This window comes from Phalacrocorax aristotelis, chromosome 7 (assembly GCF_949628215.1).
Source record: "Phalacrocorax aristotelis chromosome 7, bGulAri2.1, whole genome shotgun sequence".
Classification (NCBI taxonomy): Eukaryota; Metazoa; Chordata; class Aves; order Suliformes; family Phalacrocoracidae; genus Phalacrocorax; species Phalacrocorax aristotelis.
Window position 1 is genome coordinate 27,892,979 of NC_134282.1, and position 20,291 is coordinate 27,913,269.

The window sequence follows — 20,291 nt, forward strand, 5'->3', positions numbered from 1 at the left end:
GAAAAAGTGGTTCCATAGAAAGAACATTGCTCTGCTTCAGGGGCAGATCTTTTGCCTATTGCGGACCTTATAGTACTTGGGGACCTTTCTTTCACAGCTGCGGCACAACTGGAAATGCAGTTTTTGGGGTGCTTTTTTCCCCCCACAGGAGGTCTGGGCTTCCCGCATCGGTTTGGACAGAAGTTTAACCACAAAGCACAAAAAGCTTTACTGACTTATTCTTTATACACACAGGAAATACAAGTTTTAGCCACAGAAATGTTAGCATTACTTCATTTAGAGTATTACATCCAAAGCACAAGAAGTGTTACAGAGGATACGAATATTCTGGTTGACTTTACATGGTTTTACTGTTCATTTTGCTACTACCACACTGCACAGGAATGAGAGTCACTAGCGAATCCCTCTGTCTCTGTATTGCCGTTATCCAGGGAAAGTAAGGAAGAGCATGCCTGTGACTTTGTCTCCAGCATGTAAGGTGTGTGGTGCAGGCCAACAGCCTTTTCTCATGTGACAAAACGTCAGTGGTTGTACGCACTAGAACAAATTCACCTGTCATGGAAGTCTGGAAATACCAATGTTGCTACGTCAGCTGTGAATTTAAACAGCAGAGAGAGGACCTGGCCACTATGCTAGAACAACACAGAGTTGAAATACATTACTTTCATGTGGTCACATAGCCAGAATCGGATGGCAAAACCACAATTCATTTAATGGAAGAATCCACAATCTCCTGGTAATCTTGCCTTCCTAAATTGTTCCAGGACAGTTTATAACATGCAAGGAAAAAAACACTAACCAGAATAACCACTCCCCCAACAAGATCATAAGCACCTGGGAAGATCCGCAGCACAACGAGCTGCAGGACCATGGCGATGACTATCTCCAGGTGCTGTACGGTGCTGACTAAAGCAGGGTGGAACTTGCTTAGGGCGTAGTAGACCCCCAGGAAGGCTGCTGTGGAGCACAGGCAGATGGCAAGGAGGTAGCTCCAGGTTTCTCCATCCAGTGGGACAATCGGCTCTTGGAGTAGGAACATGGTGGACGCTCCCCATACCGTTCCTGTCCAACTGAAGGTGAACAGTGCCGTCCACATGCTGATGTTATCTTTGATTGACCTATAGACTATCATTGAGAGAGCAGTGGTCAAACCTGCCATGACAGTCATGGTATAGCCAAAAGCTTCCTTCCAGGTGCTCAGCAAGGAGTTTTCTTCCTTAACAATATTGGGGACCATGACCAGACAAACGCCAAACACGCTGCCTACTACAGTAATTACGTCTACGTATGCCATTCCTTCATCTACAAGTAAAAAAGCCAAAATGGCACTGAACACTGTAGTGGTAGCCCTCCACATAATGGTCCCGTTGCTGGGCGGAACTATAGAGAAGGAGGTATAAGCACAGGTAATAGAGATAACATTGCAGACTCCATAGAAGAAAAGCCGGAGTCTGTAGCCTTTGGGGCCAAAGGGAGGCTCATGGTAATAACACACAACAGTAATGGACAGCACCTGTAAGACTGAACGGATGAAAATTAACTCTAGGGATGGCACTTTGGAACGATCAGAAATTAATCTTGTAATTAGAGCCACACATCCATGAGCCACAGCAGATCCGAAAAGGACTACCCACGTTTTCCTTGATTGCAGTATATTTCCCTCAGGAAGATGCTGGGATTGCCCGGTCTCATCAGGTTTTGGAAGCTGTGCTGGCTGAAGTGTGGTGTCTATTGTACCAAAAAAGGTCCTTTTTCTCTTTTTGCCATCATTCAGTAGTCTTTTCTTAGGATTATCCTCCATAAATACTCCAGCATCTTCATTAGCATCCTCATATCCCTCTTCTCCTGGCTGGGGATAATGAGAAGTATATTTCACCGTTACTGTGTTGGGATGAATTTTCACTCGCTTTTTGACTGGGTATTTTTGGGAAGATGTATCCATTTCCTAAGATAAATGCCCTGGTGTAAGAAAAAAATGGAGAAGCACTGTTATTTTAATTTAATGAATAGTGAGAAGTTCATTAGTATGTAAATGCCGTTAGTGTTTACAAGCTATTTTTGTCAACCAAGTCCAACCACTAGTAGATTGTTCTTGGTTTTGCTTTTATTTCCCAGTGAGTTACTGCTAAATACCATTGACAGTCAAGCGATTTGGATCTCCTTAAAAGCCAACCATGGATCTTCATTCTAGTCACAAGTTTTTGAAAATTACATCTATTCTCATTATGTACAGTACCTATAATGCGTTCTATTGTATTCTTATTCTAATGATAAAGTTCTTGTGCTAAGTTTTTTGGAGACTAAATACCCTGTAATTATGAATTATACTTATTGTTAATTGCTTGCTAATGATACAAGACTACAGAAGAAATCTGCCTGGAGGAGATGATCGCCTCATTTCTAAACTGACAGAGAACAACACAGGCATAGTCGGCATAGTTAGCATATGAATAAACAACACATTTTTGAACAATACTTTGACAATACTTTGAACAATACTTTGACAGCGTTAAAAACTCCTTCTTCTTTTCACACCCTTTTATCTCCAGTGGTTGATTTTGCAACAGTTTGTTCTTAAAATCTGATTATTTTTTTTTAATGGGGAAAATTTAGACAGGCTGATCCAGACTACGAACCAGACCTTCCAATGGCAGACATTTAAAAACCACAGCAACAAAACCACCACCCTCCTGTCTCCTCTTGGAGGTCCATTTCACACTACACCAGTGGCATGAGCTCTCTGCTCGGTGCCTCTGATTTGTGCACGCCACTGTGACACGTGCAGCAACATGCGTGGCACTGTGTGTGTCACAGCGGTGACATCAGCCTCCCAAAACCAGCAAGTGATCCCTTCGTGCACCTGGCCTTCTCCAGCACAAACACCGCTTGTCTCCGCTGTCACAGGTGCATGCAGCCCACCCACAGGGAGCCCACCTGTGGCCATAATTCCCTCCAGCTCTCCGCTGAGCCTGCCATCGCTGTCCCCAGGCCCAGTGTGACAGCACTGGGTCAGTTTAATTCAGGCATGGGGGAAGTCACTGAGATTACTTTGTTTCTTCAGCACCCTCTGCCATCTGTGCAAAGAGCCCTTCCAAATGATGTGGTAGCAGGAGGAATGCCACCTTCATTGCCTCCTATTTGCCCTGGCACATAAACACATGCAGACCTTACCTGCAACTGAGAGATTTAATCCCAAGCCAGAAGGGGAAAACACCTCTTGGTCACCTACATCTTTGTCCGGGTGTCTAAACAGAAACAGCAGATGCTCTTAGATATCAAATAGGAAAGGTTACAATCAGCTCAGCACAGAGAGTAATACCCAAGGGAAGCATGAAACATTCTGCTTGTTTTTCAAAATTGAAATATTGAGAAGCATGCCTTTGAGGCCACTCTCCTTGGGAACTGGCAACCCCGGTGCATCATGATGAAAAAACACCACCGCAAAACCCAAAAAACTTTAGATGGAGAGAAAGCAATCGGTGTCACCTTGCCAAAACCACCCCTTGGCCATCTCTCAGAATTACTGATGGAACTGATCCAAAGAACAAGCGGTGGTTTTCTGAGCGTAAAGGTTCCTACAGCTTAATTACAAGACAATTCACCATCCAATGGCTGCTGTCCTGCCTCCCCAGTGCTGTGGAGGAGAGGATGCCCAGGAGGACCTATCCTCCTGATCCAGTCACCCATCCCCAGGAGCCGAGCCCAGCCCTACAGGCAGCAGCAGTTTGGCCTCTGTGGTGTCCCCAGGCAACAGCTATGGACCACCCTGCAGCCCCTGGCCTCAGGGAGGGCCAGAGCACCAGAGCAGCTGGGTCCTGAAGGTGCAAGACCACAGCCAAGCAGACAGTCGGGCTGCGCAGCACGACGGCGGTTTGTCAGGGAGACCACAGATCAAAATGCAATGCAACAGTGGGTGCAACAGGTCTTCACAGAAATACTTTAAAAATATTTTGGCCAGGTTCAGCCTTTGCATTTTTTCCATCTGTAATCTGTGACAGCCAAGCACTGCCCATGTCTCTTGGCAAAAATAACTTACATAAGAATGGGACATTCTTCCTTTTCCTCACAGGCTGAGTGTTTATGGAGCCCCCTGCTACACCCAAGCTAAGCTGTAGCCGACTTCTCGCAGGCAGGACAAATCCCTGGTAGGGATTGGGATGACCGGGAGTGGGGAAAGGGGCAGGTACAGAGTCCCAGCTCCGGAGGAAAGCAGCAGCACCAGTTTGGGCCAGCACAAGTAATCAAGGTATCCTGGCACACCACTTTACCCTGGCTCTGGCCAGCTATGTTCCCAGCCCTGAGATACCTCACCGAAGCAGAGATCAGTTGACGTCAGGGAGTCTGAGTACAAGAAACACCCTTGTCCGTGTGGGAGGCCTTGTGCTCGCACTTCTATTCACATTTCTGCTGCCAACCTGTTTTCAGCAGAGCTCAGCTGAAAAAACAAAGTGTACCTGATACACCACTAAGTGGTGGAGGAGTACTCCAGAGTTCCCATCAATGCACAGTTTAAATACTGCAAGAAACCTGAGAGGAAACAGCAGAAACGCCAAGGAGAGTAAATGGAGAGGGTAAGAGCTGGGTATCAGCTGCACTAGCCGGCAGTTCAAACCACCCATCAAACATTTAAAAACACCCTACCAGAAATCTACCCCAGTCTCACCAGATACTTGTACTTCTTCAGATAAGTTGTTAATTCAGATCAAGTTGTTAACACAAATACAACATGCACTGAATGAGTCCAGGAAGGCAGTGATTTTCACAAGCACAGCTTTTCTTACCTACTGTTTTCATCATGTTACAAACTCATGGATCTGCCCTGCTGTCCCCCCATCTTAATAACCCCAAGATCTTCTTGATTTAAGGGGCAATATATGGATCAGGAATAGAATAAGTAGGAGAAAAAGACAACAAAAGGTGCACCACAGGCATTATTATTACAGTGACAGCAGATCTAGCCTGTACAAACTCAGTCATTTCATTATGAAACAGCCAAGTATGTGCTGCAACTACTGGTTCACGAAAACAAAACCAAAATAAGCAATTCGTTACCATGCAGTGGTAACTTCATTGCTTCCTGAGTTAAAATTACATTTTCTTCCAATGAATATAGAAAAGGATATAGGAAAGAGAGAAAATGCAGTTTCAAGTTTAGTGCTGGACCTGTGTAATGTATTCAGAGATCTCTCTGGAGGAAAACAATAGCTCATGAGCACGTAGCTCAAAATGGCTGTCCTATACAGATGCCGTATTCCATCCAGTGTACTTCAGCACTAAGTATGTTAACAGTTGGAAGGTCTGGAAAGTGGAAGGGCAGGCATGTGAGAAAGGAGAAAAGCAGGAGATGGGAAGTAATAAAAAAAAATAACAGAAGTACTTAAACCAAAATTTAATTTTCCATACTAAATATTGAGTGTATAACAAATGCTATGCCAAATCGCACATGGCACATTTGTTTGTACTCTTTGGTGACCTTGCTTTTCTTAACCAGCGAGAAGTTCAGTGGAGACTAAGTTTAGTGCATATCCCAAATCCATTACATTTGTCCCAGACAAGAATTTAAAATAAATGGAAATCAGCACAGCCTACGCAGAAAACTTGCCACTACTCTTTCTACTAGTGCCTTTTCTGGAGATCATGTGAAGTTTTTATTTTTCTTCATATCTGGAAACATAAAATGCTATGAAAAACAATTTGATTTTGAATTGAGTTTAATACAAGGCCAAAGATTAAGCACGTTGCTAAATTTTCAGATGATATAATAAAACAAACATCCCCAAGTCAAACGACAGCCTAGGACACTCGTTTAAATTACCAGCTTCTGGAAATCACCAAAGGGTGGACCCCGTTTTCCCACAGGTGAAAAAATAATCTCAATGGATTCAATAAATGTCACAAATCTTTAGTCGAATACACACCACAATTTCTTTTAAATGAAAAAAACCTCAAATACTTCCCCCTGCCAAACACTACATGTGTGCTGGTTAGCAAGGTAGAGGTAGGCGATAAGATGCTACTTGACTACTGGAGGGTGGGAGACTGAGCTTTCCTTTCTGTGCCTGACTGGTGATTCTAACCGCCGATTTTCAATAAACTCACAGAATGATACTGTCATCTTCTGCCACATCAGTTAAAAACCAGTCAGATGACTGAAATGTTATTATGAAAGATTTGCAGATGTGGCAACTGCAGCCCTTACAAAGCAGAGAGTGAGAAGTCAGCTATCCCCATGCTCCGAAAGACAGGTCTGGCAGGAATGTTCCTTTTCCTCTTCTGGGGACAATCCCCCGAATCCTGACCAGGTTAGGCAGAGATTACCAGAGGGCTGTAAGCAATCTCTGTAGGGTAACTACAGACTAACAATCTTCCCTGAATACCATACGTACAAAAGACCCACTCCATCCCTTCAAATGTGTGCAACTGAACTTGCACCACCCTCGCTAAGCGCTTCCATGCACAGCACACCAACTTCTTGCAAGGCAGCTTTTTCTCTTGATTCCTTATCAGGTGCAGGAAAGTCTCCTCAATTCCTGTTTCAGCACCCTCTCCGTTAAACCAGCTTAACCTTGCTGGGGTTTCTTCAGTGCTTGATAATTCAGGCAACTGCACATGCCAAGGGATCTCTGCTCTTGTGATGTCTTGACTAGCATAACATAACATGAACCTTCAAGGGGGAAGAAAAGGCAACATAAGGTGCACAGCAGGCAATTAAACGTTAGTATCACCGAAATGGCCTGCATTTCTGCTACGCTTCTGAACTATCTGATAGGGTGTATGCTGGAAAATGAGAGTACCTTTATCCATTTATTAAAAATATATGCAGAGAAACTCAACTCTCTACTAAGATTTAATGAATAATAACAGACATTTAAGAAAATGAAAGAGCAATTATACAAAAGGATTTTTTAATACTTAAGCACAAGAGCAAATATTACACGCAAACCAACAAACCGGTATCCCATGTCTTCAAATAAGTCACGACCAACAACGCTGCCCAAGGAAGACCCATACAGGCTCCATAGAATTCAAAAATAAACCTTATGCTTAAGTCTCACGAGTTGTCAGTACATTCCTGGTATTTTGCTACGGAAAAAAACAACCTGTGTTTGTGCTAGCTTGCTAAAGCTGCCACACGTGATTTCAGTGGGATTATACGTGACACCTTTGACTTCCCCTGCTTTCACTAACCTATGTTTTTGCTGTCCAAGGGCTCCAAATACATCCAGTTCCACGAAAAACAGTCTTCTCCCATTTCTGCATTCGTGTCTGCTGCCTGCTGTGACCACTACCTCTGCGGCTACAGTGCTTCCATTAAGTAATTTCGGAAAATAAGCCGTTTTGCCTGCAAACTTCCCATCCCAAAAACCGTAATGTGAAGAAACCCCTTTAGATTGCACTTTCAGGCATGGGGGAAAAGAATGGAGAATACATCAACACCTAAATACAGTCCCCTACAGGCATACGGAAATAGTTGGGCTAGAGAGAAGAAAGGCCTTAACTGGTATGTTAAAACGGGCTGAATCAGAGCACAAGGAGGCGAGTTCAGGTTTACTAGGACAGGTACAGGTTAAAATGTATTTAAAACTCGGTATTTTTGATCTTTTCCCAACAAACTGCATAAAACCCGGCGCGACGGTCAGCCGGTGCGCGTGAGGGGTGCGCCCAAGGGCACGGCTCGGGGAAAAACGGGGGCCGGGGCTCAGGACTTTTGCAGAAAGGATGGGGCAAGTCGCGATGGCAACCCGCACGCTCGCAGCGCCACGAGAGGAGGGATCCCTCGCAGGGGCAGCACCTCCACCGAGGGGGCGGCGGGCAGGTTCGGCGCGGCCGAAAGCCGGCGGGGGAGCGGCAGCCCTGCGGGCGGCGGGCGAGGGACAGCAGCTGCTCGGGCCGCTTCCCGCCGGGCCCTTCCCTGCCGCCAGCTCTGCAGCAGCCCCTCCGCCCGCCCCGCTCCAAAACACTTACCGGTGCCGAAACACCCTCAGCGGCCGTTCCCATGCTGGCGGGCTCCCTCTGCCCGGCGGGGCCCCCTCAGCCCGGCAGCAGCATCGCTGTCACCCTGGGACCAGGCGACCCGCCGAGGCGAGGCTCCGGGAAGCCGCTCCAGTCACCTCAGGGAGCGGGGGACACACAACCCCTCCCGCCTTCTATCGCGACAGAAACCCGCCTCCCCCCGTGCCCCCCCAACCCCGTTTCCCGTCACCGTGACGACGCCCCGCCCCCGCAGCGCCTCACGGCTACCTTCTCCCCCCCCTCGCGGCGCGGCGCATGCGCAGCCTTTTCGCGCGAAAGACGTTTGCGGCGCCCGCGTGCCGCGGAGCGCCGCCCCGACCTCCGCCTTCCCCCCTCGGACCCCCCTGTTCCCGCCGCCAGCGGCGGCGGGCGGTCAGTGGCAGCGGGCGGGCGCCAGGGGGCGCTGGGGGTCCGGCGCGCGGCGGCGGCTGCGCCGTTGGCGGGTGGGGAAATGCCGCCAGATGGCGGTTTAGGATTGCGGCTCCGGTGAGCGCGGCCCCCGCCAGCGCCGCCGCCCCGGTCCCGGCCCGCACCCGCCCGGACCCCGCACGCTTCAGCCGCTCTGCCGGCTCCCGGGGTGCCGCCCCGGCCCGGCCCGGCCCGGCCCGAGGTGAGTGGGGCGCGGGGGGGAGGGAGGGAGGGCGCTGAGGCGCCGATCCAAGATGGAGGCGCGAGGGGCGGGGGCAGCGGGGCCGGGGCCGATCGCTCGCTCGCTCGGTCTCCGCGGCGGCCGGGCCGGGAGCGGGCGCTGCCCGTGCGAGGAGAGAGGAGAAGGGGAGGGGAGGGAAGAGGAGGCGGCGCGGGGCGGGGCGGCTCCTGCCGGAGCAACGGGTCCCCCGGGCGCGGCGCTCTTCGCCGCCATCTCATTGTCCCCGCCGGGGTTTGCCGGGGGCTGCCGGGCCGAGCTCAGCGGCCTCTCCCGCCGCCGGGCCTGCGCCCCGCTCCGGGTGGCGGCGGTGGCGGTGGCGGCGGTCCCGCTGCGCGGCCCAGGGCCGCGGGGGCGGGGGGCGGCCCGGGCGGCGGCGGTGGGGGATGCTCGGGCGGAGCGGGGGTGGCGCTTCCGCCGCGCGGGGCACGGGGGTGGCGGCGGCAACGGACCCGGCCCCGACTTGGTGCCGTGGCCGCGGGGAGGGAAAGTTACGGTAGCTGCCAGGATGCCCGGTTCGGCCCGGCCCGGGGGAGGGCGGCGGGAGCGCCCGGGCCGCCCTAGCGCCGCCGGCGTCCGGGGGCGGGGAGGCACGACCCCTGGGGGGCTGGAGCCCCGGAGGTGGGGAACCCCCGGCCCGCTCCTCTTGTCATTTATCCCCGAGTTGTTATCGGGGTGTGGGGCCGCTCCCCGGCCAGCGAAGGGGAGGCAGATCCCCGCCGGGTAACGGTGGGGTGTCCCTGGGCTTTGGGGTGTCCCTGGGCTGTGGGGCGTGCTGAGCCCGTGGGGGGTCGGGGCTGTGCCTGCCGGCGCTGGAGCTGGGAAGCCTGGCTCCGGCGGGAGGCCCGGTGTAGGCAATGCCCTCTGACCGGTGCTGGGCGGTGGGAAGAGGCAGAGACACCAAGCTGGGGTCCTGAGCTGTTGGACAGCAAAAATAAAGAGGGTTTTGCTTGGTAGGAAGAATTTTGACATGGGTCACAGTGATTAGGTGACTAGCCCGCACTGGGAAGCAGTGGGCAGCCGCACTGGGCTGTCAGTGCGTTCCCCAGGCGACGTGGGGAGCCTGAGTGGTTGTTGCGATGAAGCGTGACTTGGGAGGAAGACGACAGTAGTATCATCCACTAAGGGCAACTTAAAGGGCTGTGACTGCCAATATGAGTGTCAAAGAACTTGCTTTCTGGGAAGACAGTGTGAGTTTAATTAAATTGAGCTGCTGTATCAACGCAGATGACTTCAGTTGCATTCTGTGCAATCTGTGGTACTTGTAGTTCTGTAGAGTTCATCTAGTATAGTAGTAGCATTTATTAAGTTATTGAGGAACAAAAGGCCTCCTCCAGATCACACCACTAATGCAACTCTTTTTAAATTGTGTCATGTGTTGGGTATGATGGATGACATTAACGTCTGGATTCAGACATCTTAAGATTTGCTTAACTTTTCCATTTTGTTACACTAGTGTTAGGGGTGGTATGGGAGAAGGATTAGACTAGGTATTCTTCTGGATCCAAAGCACTTTTGCCTTGTCTAGTGAGGGTTTTTTTGTTCATCTGTAGATATCAGGGTCATTCAATGAGCATTTCTACGGTATAATCCATCAATCCATGGAGAAATCACTGGACCACAAGGCAGTATATAGCTTGCCAGTTGAAGGGTGTCCTGACTATGGGAAGAAGTTTGTGCTTTGTGGAACTCAAGGCCAGTTTATTCTTTCTTTCTTTCTGACTCAGCTGTGATGAATTTTTGGTGGATAGCCTGAGAAAGCACACGTAGTGGGTGCAGAGGTTTTCGAAATGGCAAGTCAACCCGTAATGCGTCAGGATTTCCTGGTGAGCAGGGCTCACTCCAGGGTTATGATTAATCTGATAGGATGTCATTTTTATGGTCTGCTCAACACAGTGTTCAGCTGAAATTCTTGGTTGCTACTGCTGGTGGTTGTGCTTGTGGAGTTACAGCAGTTGGAGAGGGTACTGGAAAATGGTACTTTCCTGAAGCTCAACAAGCTGTTAGTATCAGCCATAGAGGTTTAAAGTATCTCTTCAACAAACCTCATGATTAAGGACTGGAGCACGTGGCAATTGGTAGCTTACAGCCTCTGTTGGTTCCTAAAGATTTACAAATGTGCTGAAGTTGATACATTCACTATGAGAGACAGTATTTATGGCCAAGTGTCCACACACAATACGCTGTGGACAGAAGTTGTGAGGGCGGCTGAAACCCTGGTGTTAGAGCTTCATGACTAGGGTCTCCAAGCTGTTCAGCTACTGTCTCTGTCCATAGCATGCCCTTCATATTGTGCAAATTTTTGTGACACCTACTGAAACTGCAGTGCACCTTTTGATGGTTGAGAAGGTTTGTGAACGTTGAGTGTTTGGATGTGTTGACAAAACGAGTTACTTGGGATGTTTAGAAACCCAAGTGAATTTTTTTTTTTATTTGAAAGAACCCTTTCCTAAAGAAGAATACATACCTCAGGTTTGCTCTGGTGACTTTTGATTGTCTCCTTTCTTTCCCTTTGTTGAAAAAACTTGCCCTGATAGCAGGTGGCTAAACATTGACACACTAAATATCATTTTAGTAGGTGAGTGAACCTATAGAAGTGTAAGGATGCAGTGGGAGAGAAGTGCTTAATTGTGATGACTTTCTTATAAAAGTAATTTATTGTGATAAGAACACGTCTGTATTTTAACATTTGCAAATTGTTTTCTGGTAAAATCCACAAAAAACTTGACGCCCTGCTGAAAATTTGAAAGTGCCGGTTCTGTAGCCGACACAAGGCATACAGAAAGCAGCAAACTTGTCTTCTCATCCATTTAAGTTGTGTGGGTATGGTGAAGAGTAAATCTGGATGCTGTGCTATTGAATTGGGTGGCTGGCCTCTGAGAGATCTGGCCCTCCCCGTTTTGCACCTCGAAGTGCCCAAGTGTTTTGGTGAGGCTCTGGCTTCTGATGCTTGGAGGCAAAACCAGAAGGTGATACTGAAGTCTGGTGTTAAGATGAGGATGTGCCTGATCTAAATCTGATGTACTAAGCTTCATGATTTGAATTGTCAACCAAAATCTGTAAGATACTTCATGCTTTTTTAAAGTTTTGGCATTTTACTTGTGGTCACTCAAATTTTCTACTTGGTATTCTGAAACTCTCTCATTGCAAGTTACCATCTCCTCTTGCTTGCAGTGCTGCTGTGTTCCCTCATTTGGCTAAAAACAGCAGGGACTAGAGTTGTTTTTCTTTCTCGAAAGAGAAATCCTACAAAGATTGGGTTCACCCACAGATAATTGTTTTGTTGTTTCTATCCAGGACATCTAGAGATATGCTTTATTCTTAGCAATATTTTGCTTTTCCAAACTGATTTCACTTTGTTGGTTTGGGTGTTGAATATGTGATCAGAATAGAAAGATGAATTTCTTTGTTCCTCTAGAAAATAAGGGGTAGAGAGAACATTATTATGACACTCTGTTGCAAATTTTCAGTCTGAAAATATGGAAAAGTCCATGCTAATTTTTTTTTTTAAGATAGATACCACCTTCAGCTGGCTGAAGGAGCTGCAGACGGGATCTCCTGGTTAATTCTGATTTTGTAGCTACTTGCTAGTTTCTGACATGTCCTGTGGAAGGTCTGAGCGTAGGTAACGATTTCACTACCCAACAGTTTGTGTGTATCGTTTGTGAGAGAACGCCCACTGAGAAGGAACTCTGCTCCTGGTTTTGATAGTTTTGCAATGTTTCCTTATTTGCATCTCTACAGGCATTTTAGGATTTTGGAAAATGCTTTTTAATAACAGTATGCTATACAACAGATTCATCTCGATATCCTGTTTTGAACCATAGGTTCAATAAAAACTTGATATATTTGCTAACTCTGCTTTCATATTGTGCAATCCCAAAGCTGCCTTAGAAATGGGCATTTTCTTCCACAATAAGTACAACTGGTGCAAGTACAAGGTTCGTCCCTGTCATCTCCTCTCCCCCCCTCCCCAAATATTAAAGTACTTGACTTTGATAATGCCAAATGCTCGTTCCATGATTAGGACGCTAGTCTTGCCCAGGGTGGATTTGCAGACTCAGAATATGCAAAAAGGCATTGGTTGCATGATGTTGGTGGGACGGGCCTCCCAGCCACAGTTGCCAGTGTTATTAGACAGAAGAGCTCGATGTGGGAGTGGATTCTGAGTTCCAGTTTCAGAGTTGATAATTTATTGTAGAATTAAGAGCAAGAGGTTGAATTCTGAAGCCTGTCCTCCCTCAACTGAAAGGCAAGTTGTTTCAGGTCGTTCCCAAAAGTAATGTTTTACTAGAAAGCAGCATGAGGCAACATCCAGCCAATTGGGTTCCTTGCTCTGCAGAAGTTCACCAGAATACGTGCTATTTATTTTATAAATAAATCTAATGAGCCTGTATCCTGTAACTCTCCTTATAGCAGACTTGTATTATATTGGCAGGTTAGCTGAGTGCAAACAGTGTTCACAGACTGTTCAGCTCATAGGAAAAAAAATATTTCTTTGTAGAGTTACATAGGGAGACACCTGTGTGTCAGAAATATTTCTAAATGTCAAATATTTTAATACAACAAAATAATAAAAATCAAAACAATTAATCTTGGACGTGTGTTTTTATATACTAGAGGATAGCCTGTGAGGGTATGTTTTGAAAAAAAAAAATCAAATGGCAAGCTGAGAATCTGTTTCCTCTCTCCTGCATGAGGGCTTCTCTCTCCTTTTTAGGGTTAGAATCTGCAGGGACTAGGAAGATACCAATGTGTTAGTGCTTATAAGTGGAAAATAAAACTTCATTTGCAAATGGGTAATAAATTCCAGCTAAATGAGTGATAAATATGCCAGTTTTGCATTGTTATTTTCTCAGAACTGTTCACTAGGACCACAAGAAGTTGTTCCTGCCAGTGGAATTGCACAAGATGGTTGAGCTGGTCTGCCAGACTGCCGCAGCTGAGAGTGGAATCTCTTTCTCCACAGCTGCACAGCTCTTCCCTTTCCTTTGTGCTAGTGCTGCTGCTGGCTTGACCTTTCCTTGAGCTAGTTGAATTCCCTGCCTGGCAAAACCCATCTGCTTGGAAGGAGTGTTTGATGGGCCAATTCAATTCATTCACCTGGCAAAATGAGTAAGATGTTGCTAGAGGTGGTGCCAAGGTCAGCGGCAAGAATGTTTTGGGCAAAAATGGTTCTGGAGCTCAAGGCCCTTTCTGCACTTTGGGTGGGTGATTCAGAGCGGCTCAGCTGTATGTGCTTGCCCTGGGTGGCAGTGTTCAGCTTGGAGCCCATCACTGTGTGTGTAAAGTTGGGATTCCTGTGGGGTAACTCTCTTACCTTCACTGAATTCCCTCTGACAGCTTGTCTGTCTGTAACCGATGTTGGTTCTTCTGTTCTTTGCGGCTGGTCCTGTCTGCCTTACCCTAAATAACTTGGTCTCATCTGCAGATTGTCAGCATTCACCTCCTTTTCCAGATGTAAGAACATCTCAAACAATTTGGGCCCCAGCTCGTGTTCCTGTGGGACTTCACTGGTGGCCCAACTCTATTGTCAGAAATAACTGTTTGTTTTGCTCTTTGTTTCTTCTCTTTTAACCAGATAACCCATACATGCAAGGCCTTTTATTGCCATGGCTGCTTAATTTCTTTGAGCCTTTTGTGAAGAATCTTTTTAAATGTTTCTTGGAAATTAAAGCAGTCTTTATCGAGTGGAGTCCATCGGTGTGTGGTAAGGGAGATCTTCTAAAGAACTCCTGCAGGTTTGTGGAAATCGACTTTCCTGTACAAAAGTGGGGTTGATCTCCCCATCTAAATGCTGTCATATGTTTAGCTGTCTATTCATCTTCTAGAATAGTTTCTACTAAGTTAGGCTCACTAGACTACCATCACAAAGTCTTAGGTGAGAGAGTAAATGCAGTTACAAATTGTTCTCAAAAGTATGCACTGCTTCAAGCAGTAGAATATTTCAAAGGCTGTTTTCTTTTGATTCATTCTTATGTGGCTTCTTTGGTGTCTAATAATTTTGGTTTTCCTGTAGCCTGACTTTAATAGGACACTGCTTGGGAGGGAGAAAAAAAGAATCTTCTAAGAAATGAATATTTTTTTTAAATTGTAGAGGAACTTATATATTTGGGGGTCTCTGTTGCCCTGAGTCAGTGGAAATTGGTCCAGGACTGACAATTATTGCTAGTGGGAATTGGAGAAAAGGATAGGGAGAAGAATAAGCACACAAAGTACAGCCATGTGGGCCTGTTTCTGTTGGATACCGAGCTTAAATAAAAACTCCAAACAAAACAACACATTTGCAGTGATACTGTAAAACAAATAATATAGTACAAGTCACCACTACAGAGATCATCCTTCCTTACAGAGCTCAAGTTTAAGGGTCTGCCTTCCTTTGACTACTTCCAAACAGGGCTTGGCGGTCTCCAACATTTGTGTTCTGGCATACATAAAGATCTGAGAATGAAAGTCTGAGTGAAGATTGAAAATTAAAATGGTAAGGATAGTTACCAAGCGTTTTTAAAGACTCCTCTGAAAGATTGCGACATTTTGAATACTCTGCCCTTTTAGTTACAGATCATGGTCTGTTTATTCATCTCCTTTCAATTCCAGAGTTCCTGTGTTTTTCTTCAGCTCTTTGAGGCTTTTTCTGTTTTAGCACTAGCTGATTGTTCTACTTGTATTTCCATAAATCAAATAAAATTTGCCTGTAATGTCTCCTTTCTTATCCCTCTAAAAAGGGTTGATATAGTGGGTCAGAAGAAATGGCATCATTTCTGTTGGTCTGTGCATATCTCATGCCTTCCCCAGTCACATGGGTGATTTTTTTTTCTCTTTAATATGTATAATTTCTCTAAGCTCTATTTGGAACAGTTTCCTCTGTCAAAGTGATAAGATGGAGCTGAAATTTAGTTAATATTTCAAAATGTTGTAGGGAATTCTTGCATAGTAATTATTACGCTATTGTACAAGACACTGGTTGCATTCAGAACCTGAAGAGGAGGAGCGGAACATTGTACTATTTCATTTAAAATGACCAATCCAAATTATGGCAGTGCTGTCCACTTGCTGAGGTGGAAGAGGGGACAGTAGGTTGGATGGTATTGAGAACTTGCAGTTGGGCCCTATCAAATAACCCCAAAGTTGGAGTGTAACAAGCAGAACCATCCATGTGGAAGGGAAGACTTCTTCACTCTTCACTGTTGTGAGTGGGAGAACACAGGCAGTAGGGTTAGTTGAGTTTCAGTTACGACCTGTGCTACTGGCACTGTCAGAAAAGGAATGGAAGTGAAATGCCCCACTTCTGGCATTTTTCTTAAATGTGTTAATATCATGCTGTTACACTTAGTTTCTCCCCCAAAGAAACCAAAGAAGCTGCTTGCCTTTTGCTTCACAATGGGAAGTTTTTACACACTTTCTGTTGGTGTGTGTAACTATAGAGCACCAGCATTAGGGACTGAAAGTACTGTTGCCTGCTGTCCTATGTAAATTCTTACTGCCTGAGGTGGCTACTGAATTGTGAGTTGAAATGTTTGCTGATGCCATAGCCATTAAAGCTGATCAAACAAACTTTTCCCATTGGTGTGCCTTACTTTTCTGATTTCTCATTACTGTTTGTTGATGTAGAGCATGTTGGTGTCCAGGTAGAAAGTTGAGAGGGAAAAGGCGAGGGCATTGGTGAGGAGTAAGAATCAAGGGAAGCAGAGTGTCATGTTCGAGGCGGGGGGCAAGGGGAGGAACTGTCAGTTGTAGCTGCCTTTATTTCCTAGACACTTTGTTTTCCCTAGGCAAATGCATTGTTACAAAACTGCTAAAACTTGAAAGCATATCCTTTTCAAAACCTTCAGAATATTTTCTTCGAGACTTCTGCTAGGGCTTCGTCTGTGAGGAGCGCCAGGCCTTTTGCAAGAACGTTGTCATTTGCTAGTGTCATCCATAGTATTCATGTAGAACTTGGAGTCTCTCTCTGTGTAATGCCAGGACATAACACCAGCATCTTCTGTAGTAAATTCTGAGGTATTGCTAGGGTATGTCACTCATGTAGATCATTTTATTGTGAAATACACAGCTAAGAATAACCCTTTCATATCTTACTTGCCCATAAATTTTTGGCAGTCAGCTCCTTTGTTGTCTCTCCCTCAAACAACTTCCCTGACCTAAAGTCACGCTTTGATAACACCCACATCTAGAGTTTAACTATTGTATCTGCCTCTGTCCTGGAGGTAACGTGTTGCTCCTTTGTAAGTCACGTTTGCATTCAAGCTTATGTCAAAAGATAATGACTTTCTGTGACAGTAATCACAAAAAGCATTCAGCATGTGGAACAATTGCTCTTGATTTGTAGTTCCCCAGTTCTGATCTCTTCACCTACAAGACTGGTAAATGGCAAGTAGCACCACTGTGAAACATTAAAAAGTGCCATTAGATTTATTTGTATTGTTTGAGTCCTGAGTGCCTGTGCAGGTTGGCTGTTACAGGCAGAGGCGATCATGACACAGGGAAAAGATAATGGAACTAAGCTAGGAAGGAATGCTAGTAATTGAAGAACATGGTAATGTACAAAAACATAGGCTTGCAGCCTGCTAGAAGAAAAAATTGCGTGGTGGGCTCCCTTTGGACCAAACGAGGTGATGGGATGAACGAACCAGACCATTCCCATTGCATGCTGGTGGCAGCTAGTGGAAAAAGTATCACGCACAGTAACTACAGCGCCTGCAGCTCCGTGCTTTTCTTTGAGGTAGCATGTTTTATTTTAAAAAAAAAGCTAGCCTTTTTAATCTCTGGTCAAGCTATTGCTAATATGCTTTACATGTCAGAATCTTTCAGAGATGATTGAAAAGAAGAATGTGTGTGTCTCAGGTTAGTTTAAGAACCATTGTGTTCTTCCTGTGAGCTCCAGCATTTGAGGTTACTGGCAGACTTCCCTGAAATGGAGGCTTAAACTGACAAGACAAAAAGCTGTGGTGAAAGGGAAGAACATGTTGGTAGAAGGTTAGAAATGATCTGAATGTTGTCTTATGTTCACCAGACTGTAACAGCAACAAAGAGGAATACTTTAAAACACAGAACAGCCTTGTTTGTATTTTTTTCTTAGCTGTAATTTCAGGCAGTTAGGGATTTAGTTGCTGAATATTCCTTTAATCCTAAAGGGGAACTTTGGTTATTACATTGTTATAGGTGGCTCAGATGAGCGTGCCTGTGGTTGAGGTGGGTATTGTTAGGCAGTTACTCAAATCTTATTTCACATAATATATGCCTCTGACAAACAAAGCATTCAGACTGGAAATTCCTGTATTAGATTTTTAGCTGCAGATTGATTATTTTTGTTGTGTTCCAACAAAAATTATTCAAATTCTTGAATATGAGATTAAGGATTTTTTTTTTGGGGGGGAGGGGCATTTTTCCTAAGGATTTTATTGAGAAACTCCTGCAGAGTTTTCCTGCTTTAGGGTAAAGGCATGTAGTTGACTTGTTCTGTGGCTTTAGTGTGAAAGCTGTAAGTTGTTACTTAAAAAAAAATCCACATAGGTTGACCAGTTTATAAGTGTCTGCAAAATAGTAAACAGTAGCTTGGTAGGGACTACAAGCTATGTTTTTAGAGTGGATCTGCAGTTAGCAGATTTCATTATTGTGCAGGTTTTGCGTAAGAAACAGATTGCATGTGCCACAGTGAGAGCAACCTGTGGTGTATCCTTCCAACTTTGTCAAGAAGGACTGGAGTTTGACAGCCATCAGTCTGTTACTGTGTAAATGCAAGCCATTCCCCCTATCTTAAGCATAGCTTCCTGGGTTTGAAAACTAAGCTTCAGATTCTTTGTCTGTTGTCATTAAGTTGCTGGAAGGCAGAGCTTGCCAATTGGATATCTTTTGTGCTATATTCATATTTCCTCCAAAGCATGCAAGTTACTGAGAACTCAAATAATGAACAAGTGTTTTTCCTAAGTTTGTTCAGGAGAGAACATCTCTTTTTGCTGAAATCTTTCAGAGCAACTTAAACACACGTCAGCATGGGAAAATTAGTAAAACTAGCGGGATATAACAATATTTTTGTGGTTGGGCAGTTTAAAATGTCAGTGGAATATGAAGTAAAAGAAAAATGTCTTTTAACCTTGCCAAAAGCTAACTGGTGATGTCGAGATCAGAATTGTTATGCTTCAGAGTGCATCATAAAGGTGATCAAAAGTGTCCGTATATAGAACTTCTCGATTTTGCTACAGTACTGAAGTGGGAGGTTACTCTGGTGAGGAGCTGTTAGGTGACTTCATTTGTTGTATGGGTATCAGTGCTCTTGCTAGTGGAACCCAGTGGCTCTATTACCATCCCGCCCTTAATTCTAAATATCCTGTCATATGTGATGAGAAAAATTGAGACAACCCTGCCTCCTCCATATTCTGTTCCTTAAAATCTTTATTCCTCACTCTCTAGCTCTTCAGAATTTTCCTGTATTACCAACATAGTTTTAACCTTGCAATATGTTTTCTTGAAGAACACTATCCAAAACATTCAAGTGGTTAGTAGTGACATGTAATATCTGCTTTGCAGTCTTCTAGCACCTGGCTTTCAAATACACTATTATTTTGTCCTATAATTATTTTCATTTAGAAACAATAGTTTATTTCTGAAAATTTTTGAAGTTTTTACTATTTCGACATCTTTGTCTTCTAACTGGGATATGCTGTGTTGTAAAAATGTATGTTATAAATATTCTTACTGTTGAAGTTCTGTTTAACAAAATAAGTGGTATTGGGAAAACAGTTAAAGTGTGTTTATATCTAATTATTTCTTTTTTTTTCACTATGGTTTTTTTTGTGCATTGCCAGAATCCCTAGCAACAATACTCTAAATCCAAATTACGTTGCCTTTACAGCCACTAAGGGATATTAAAGCTGTAGTGTTCAGAGATCTCTGTCCGATCTTGTGTTTTACTGTAACAATGGATTTGTACTAGAATGGTTTTTTATTTACTTTCACCTTTGTGGTTCTGCTTGGGCTTTCTTAGTTCCTGGAAAAATACAGAACAAAAAAAATTATGAAGAGACAACTGGAGTTACTCCCTTTCTCTGTCTTGAGGGAAGGTCATTTACAATATTCTTGACAGTTGCTTGTCTAATCTCTTAATTGCTGGAAATTCCACTGCATTTCTTAAAGCAGTAGAATAAGCTGCTTATATACTTACTGCTTGGTTTTTTTCTAATGCTTCACAGAAATAATTTGCAGGAAACTTTGATTTTTATTTGGTCATGTCCAGCTATTTGTGATGTATCTGGATGTATTTGTTATACCATTCTCCCCCTGCCCCGGATACCTTCTCTACCACAAACTGTGTGTCTTGATATTGCAGTTCTTCCAGTGTTTCCTCATAGATCTTTTCTTGTCTTCTTAGCCAGCTCACTGCTTTGTAGACTTTATCCTATTGGTTCATATCTTGAAGCCTGGAACCCCAAACTGGGCACCCTGCTTTAATGCTGAAGATTTACTAATACTAGGTGGATTGTTCTCTGTTTATTTTGGAGAGCTCTTCACAAGACTCTACTGTTATCCTTTTGTTTGTAGTTCGTGCAAGGCTTTGCAAGCAATCCTAGTGTTTCAGGTTCTGCATTAAGGTTCTTGGTTGTGTATCTGGTTTTGCTGTTGGTTTCTGTCACTC

At 45.0% G+C, this 20,291-nt stretch overlaps 2 protein-coding genes across 5 annotated transcripts in view; one reads left to right on the forward strand and one right to left on the reverse strand.

Moving 5' to 3' along the window:
- Positions 1-183: 183 nt before the first annotated feature.
- On the reverse strand, positions 184-8,228 carry SLC35G2 (solute carrier family 35 member G2). Its single transcript, XM_075099480.1, has 3 exons — positions 7,966-8,228; positions 3,172-3,245; positions 184-1,959 (listed from the first exon to the last, which is right to left on the reverse strand). The coding sequence occupies exon 3, from the start codon at positions 1,940-1,942 to the stop codon at positions 707-709; it is 1,236 nt and encodes a 411-aa protein (XP_074955581.1). The 5' UTR covers positions 1,943-1,959; positions 3,172-3,245; positions 7,966-8,228; the 3' UTR covers positions 184-706.
- Positions 8,229-8,431: 203 nt separating this feature from the next.
- The window catches only part of STAG1 (STAG1 cohesin complex component), a 205,590-nt gene continuing 193,730 nt past the window's right edge, over positions 8,432-20,291 (forward strand). For 2 of the 4 annotated variants that reach the window (XM_075099470.1, XM_075099472.1), the window contains exon 1: positions 8,432-8,623. The gene's annotated coding sequence lies outside the window, so the exon portion shown is untranslated. The remainder of the gene's footprint in view (positions 8,624-20,291) is intronic. The other 2 variants (XM_075099473.1, XM_075099471.1) reach the window with 2 other exon arrangements.

Coding starts and splice junctions, on each gene's coding strand:
- SLC35G2 (XM_075099480.1), bottom strand. CDS start 1,942: ATGGATACATCTTCCCAAAAATACCCAGTCAAAAAGCGAGTGAAAATT.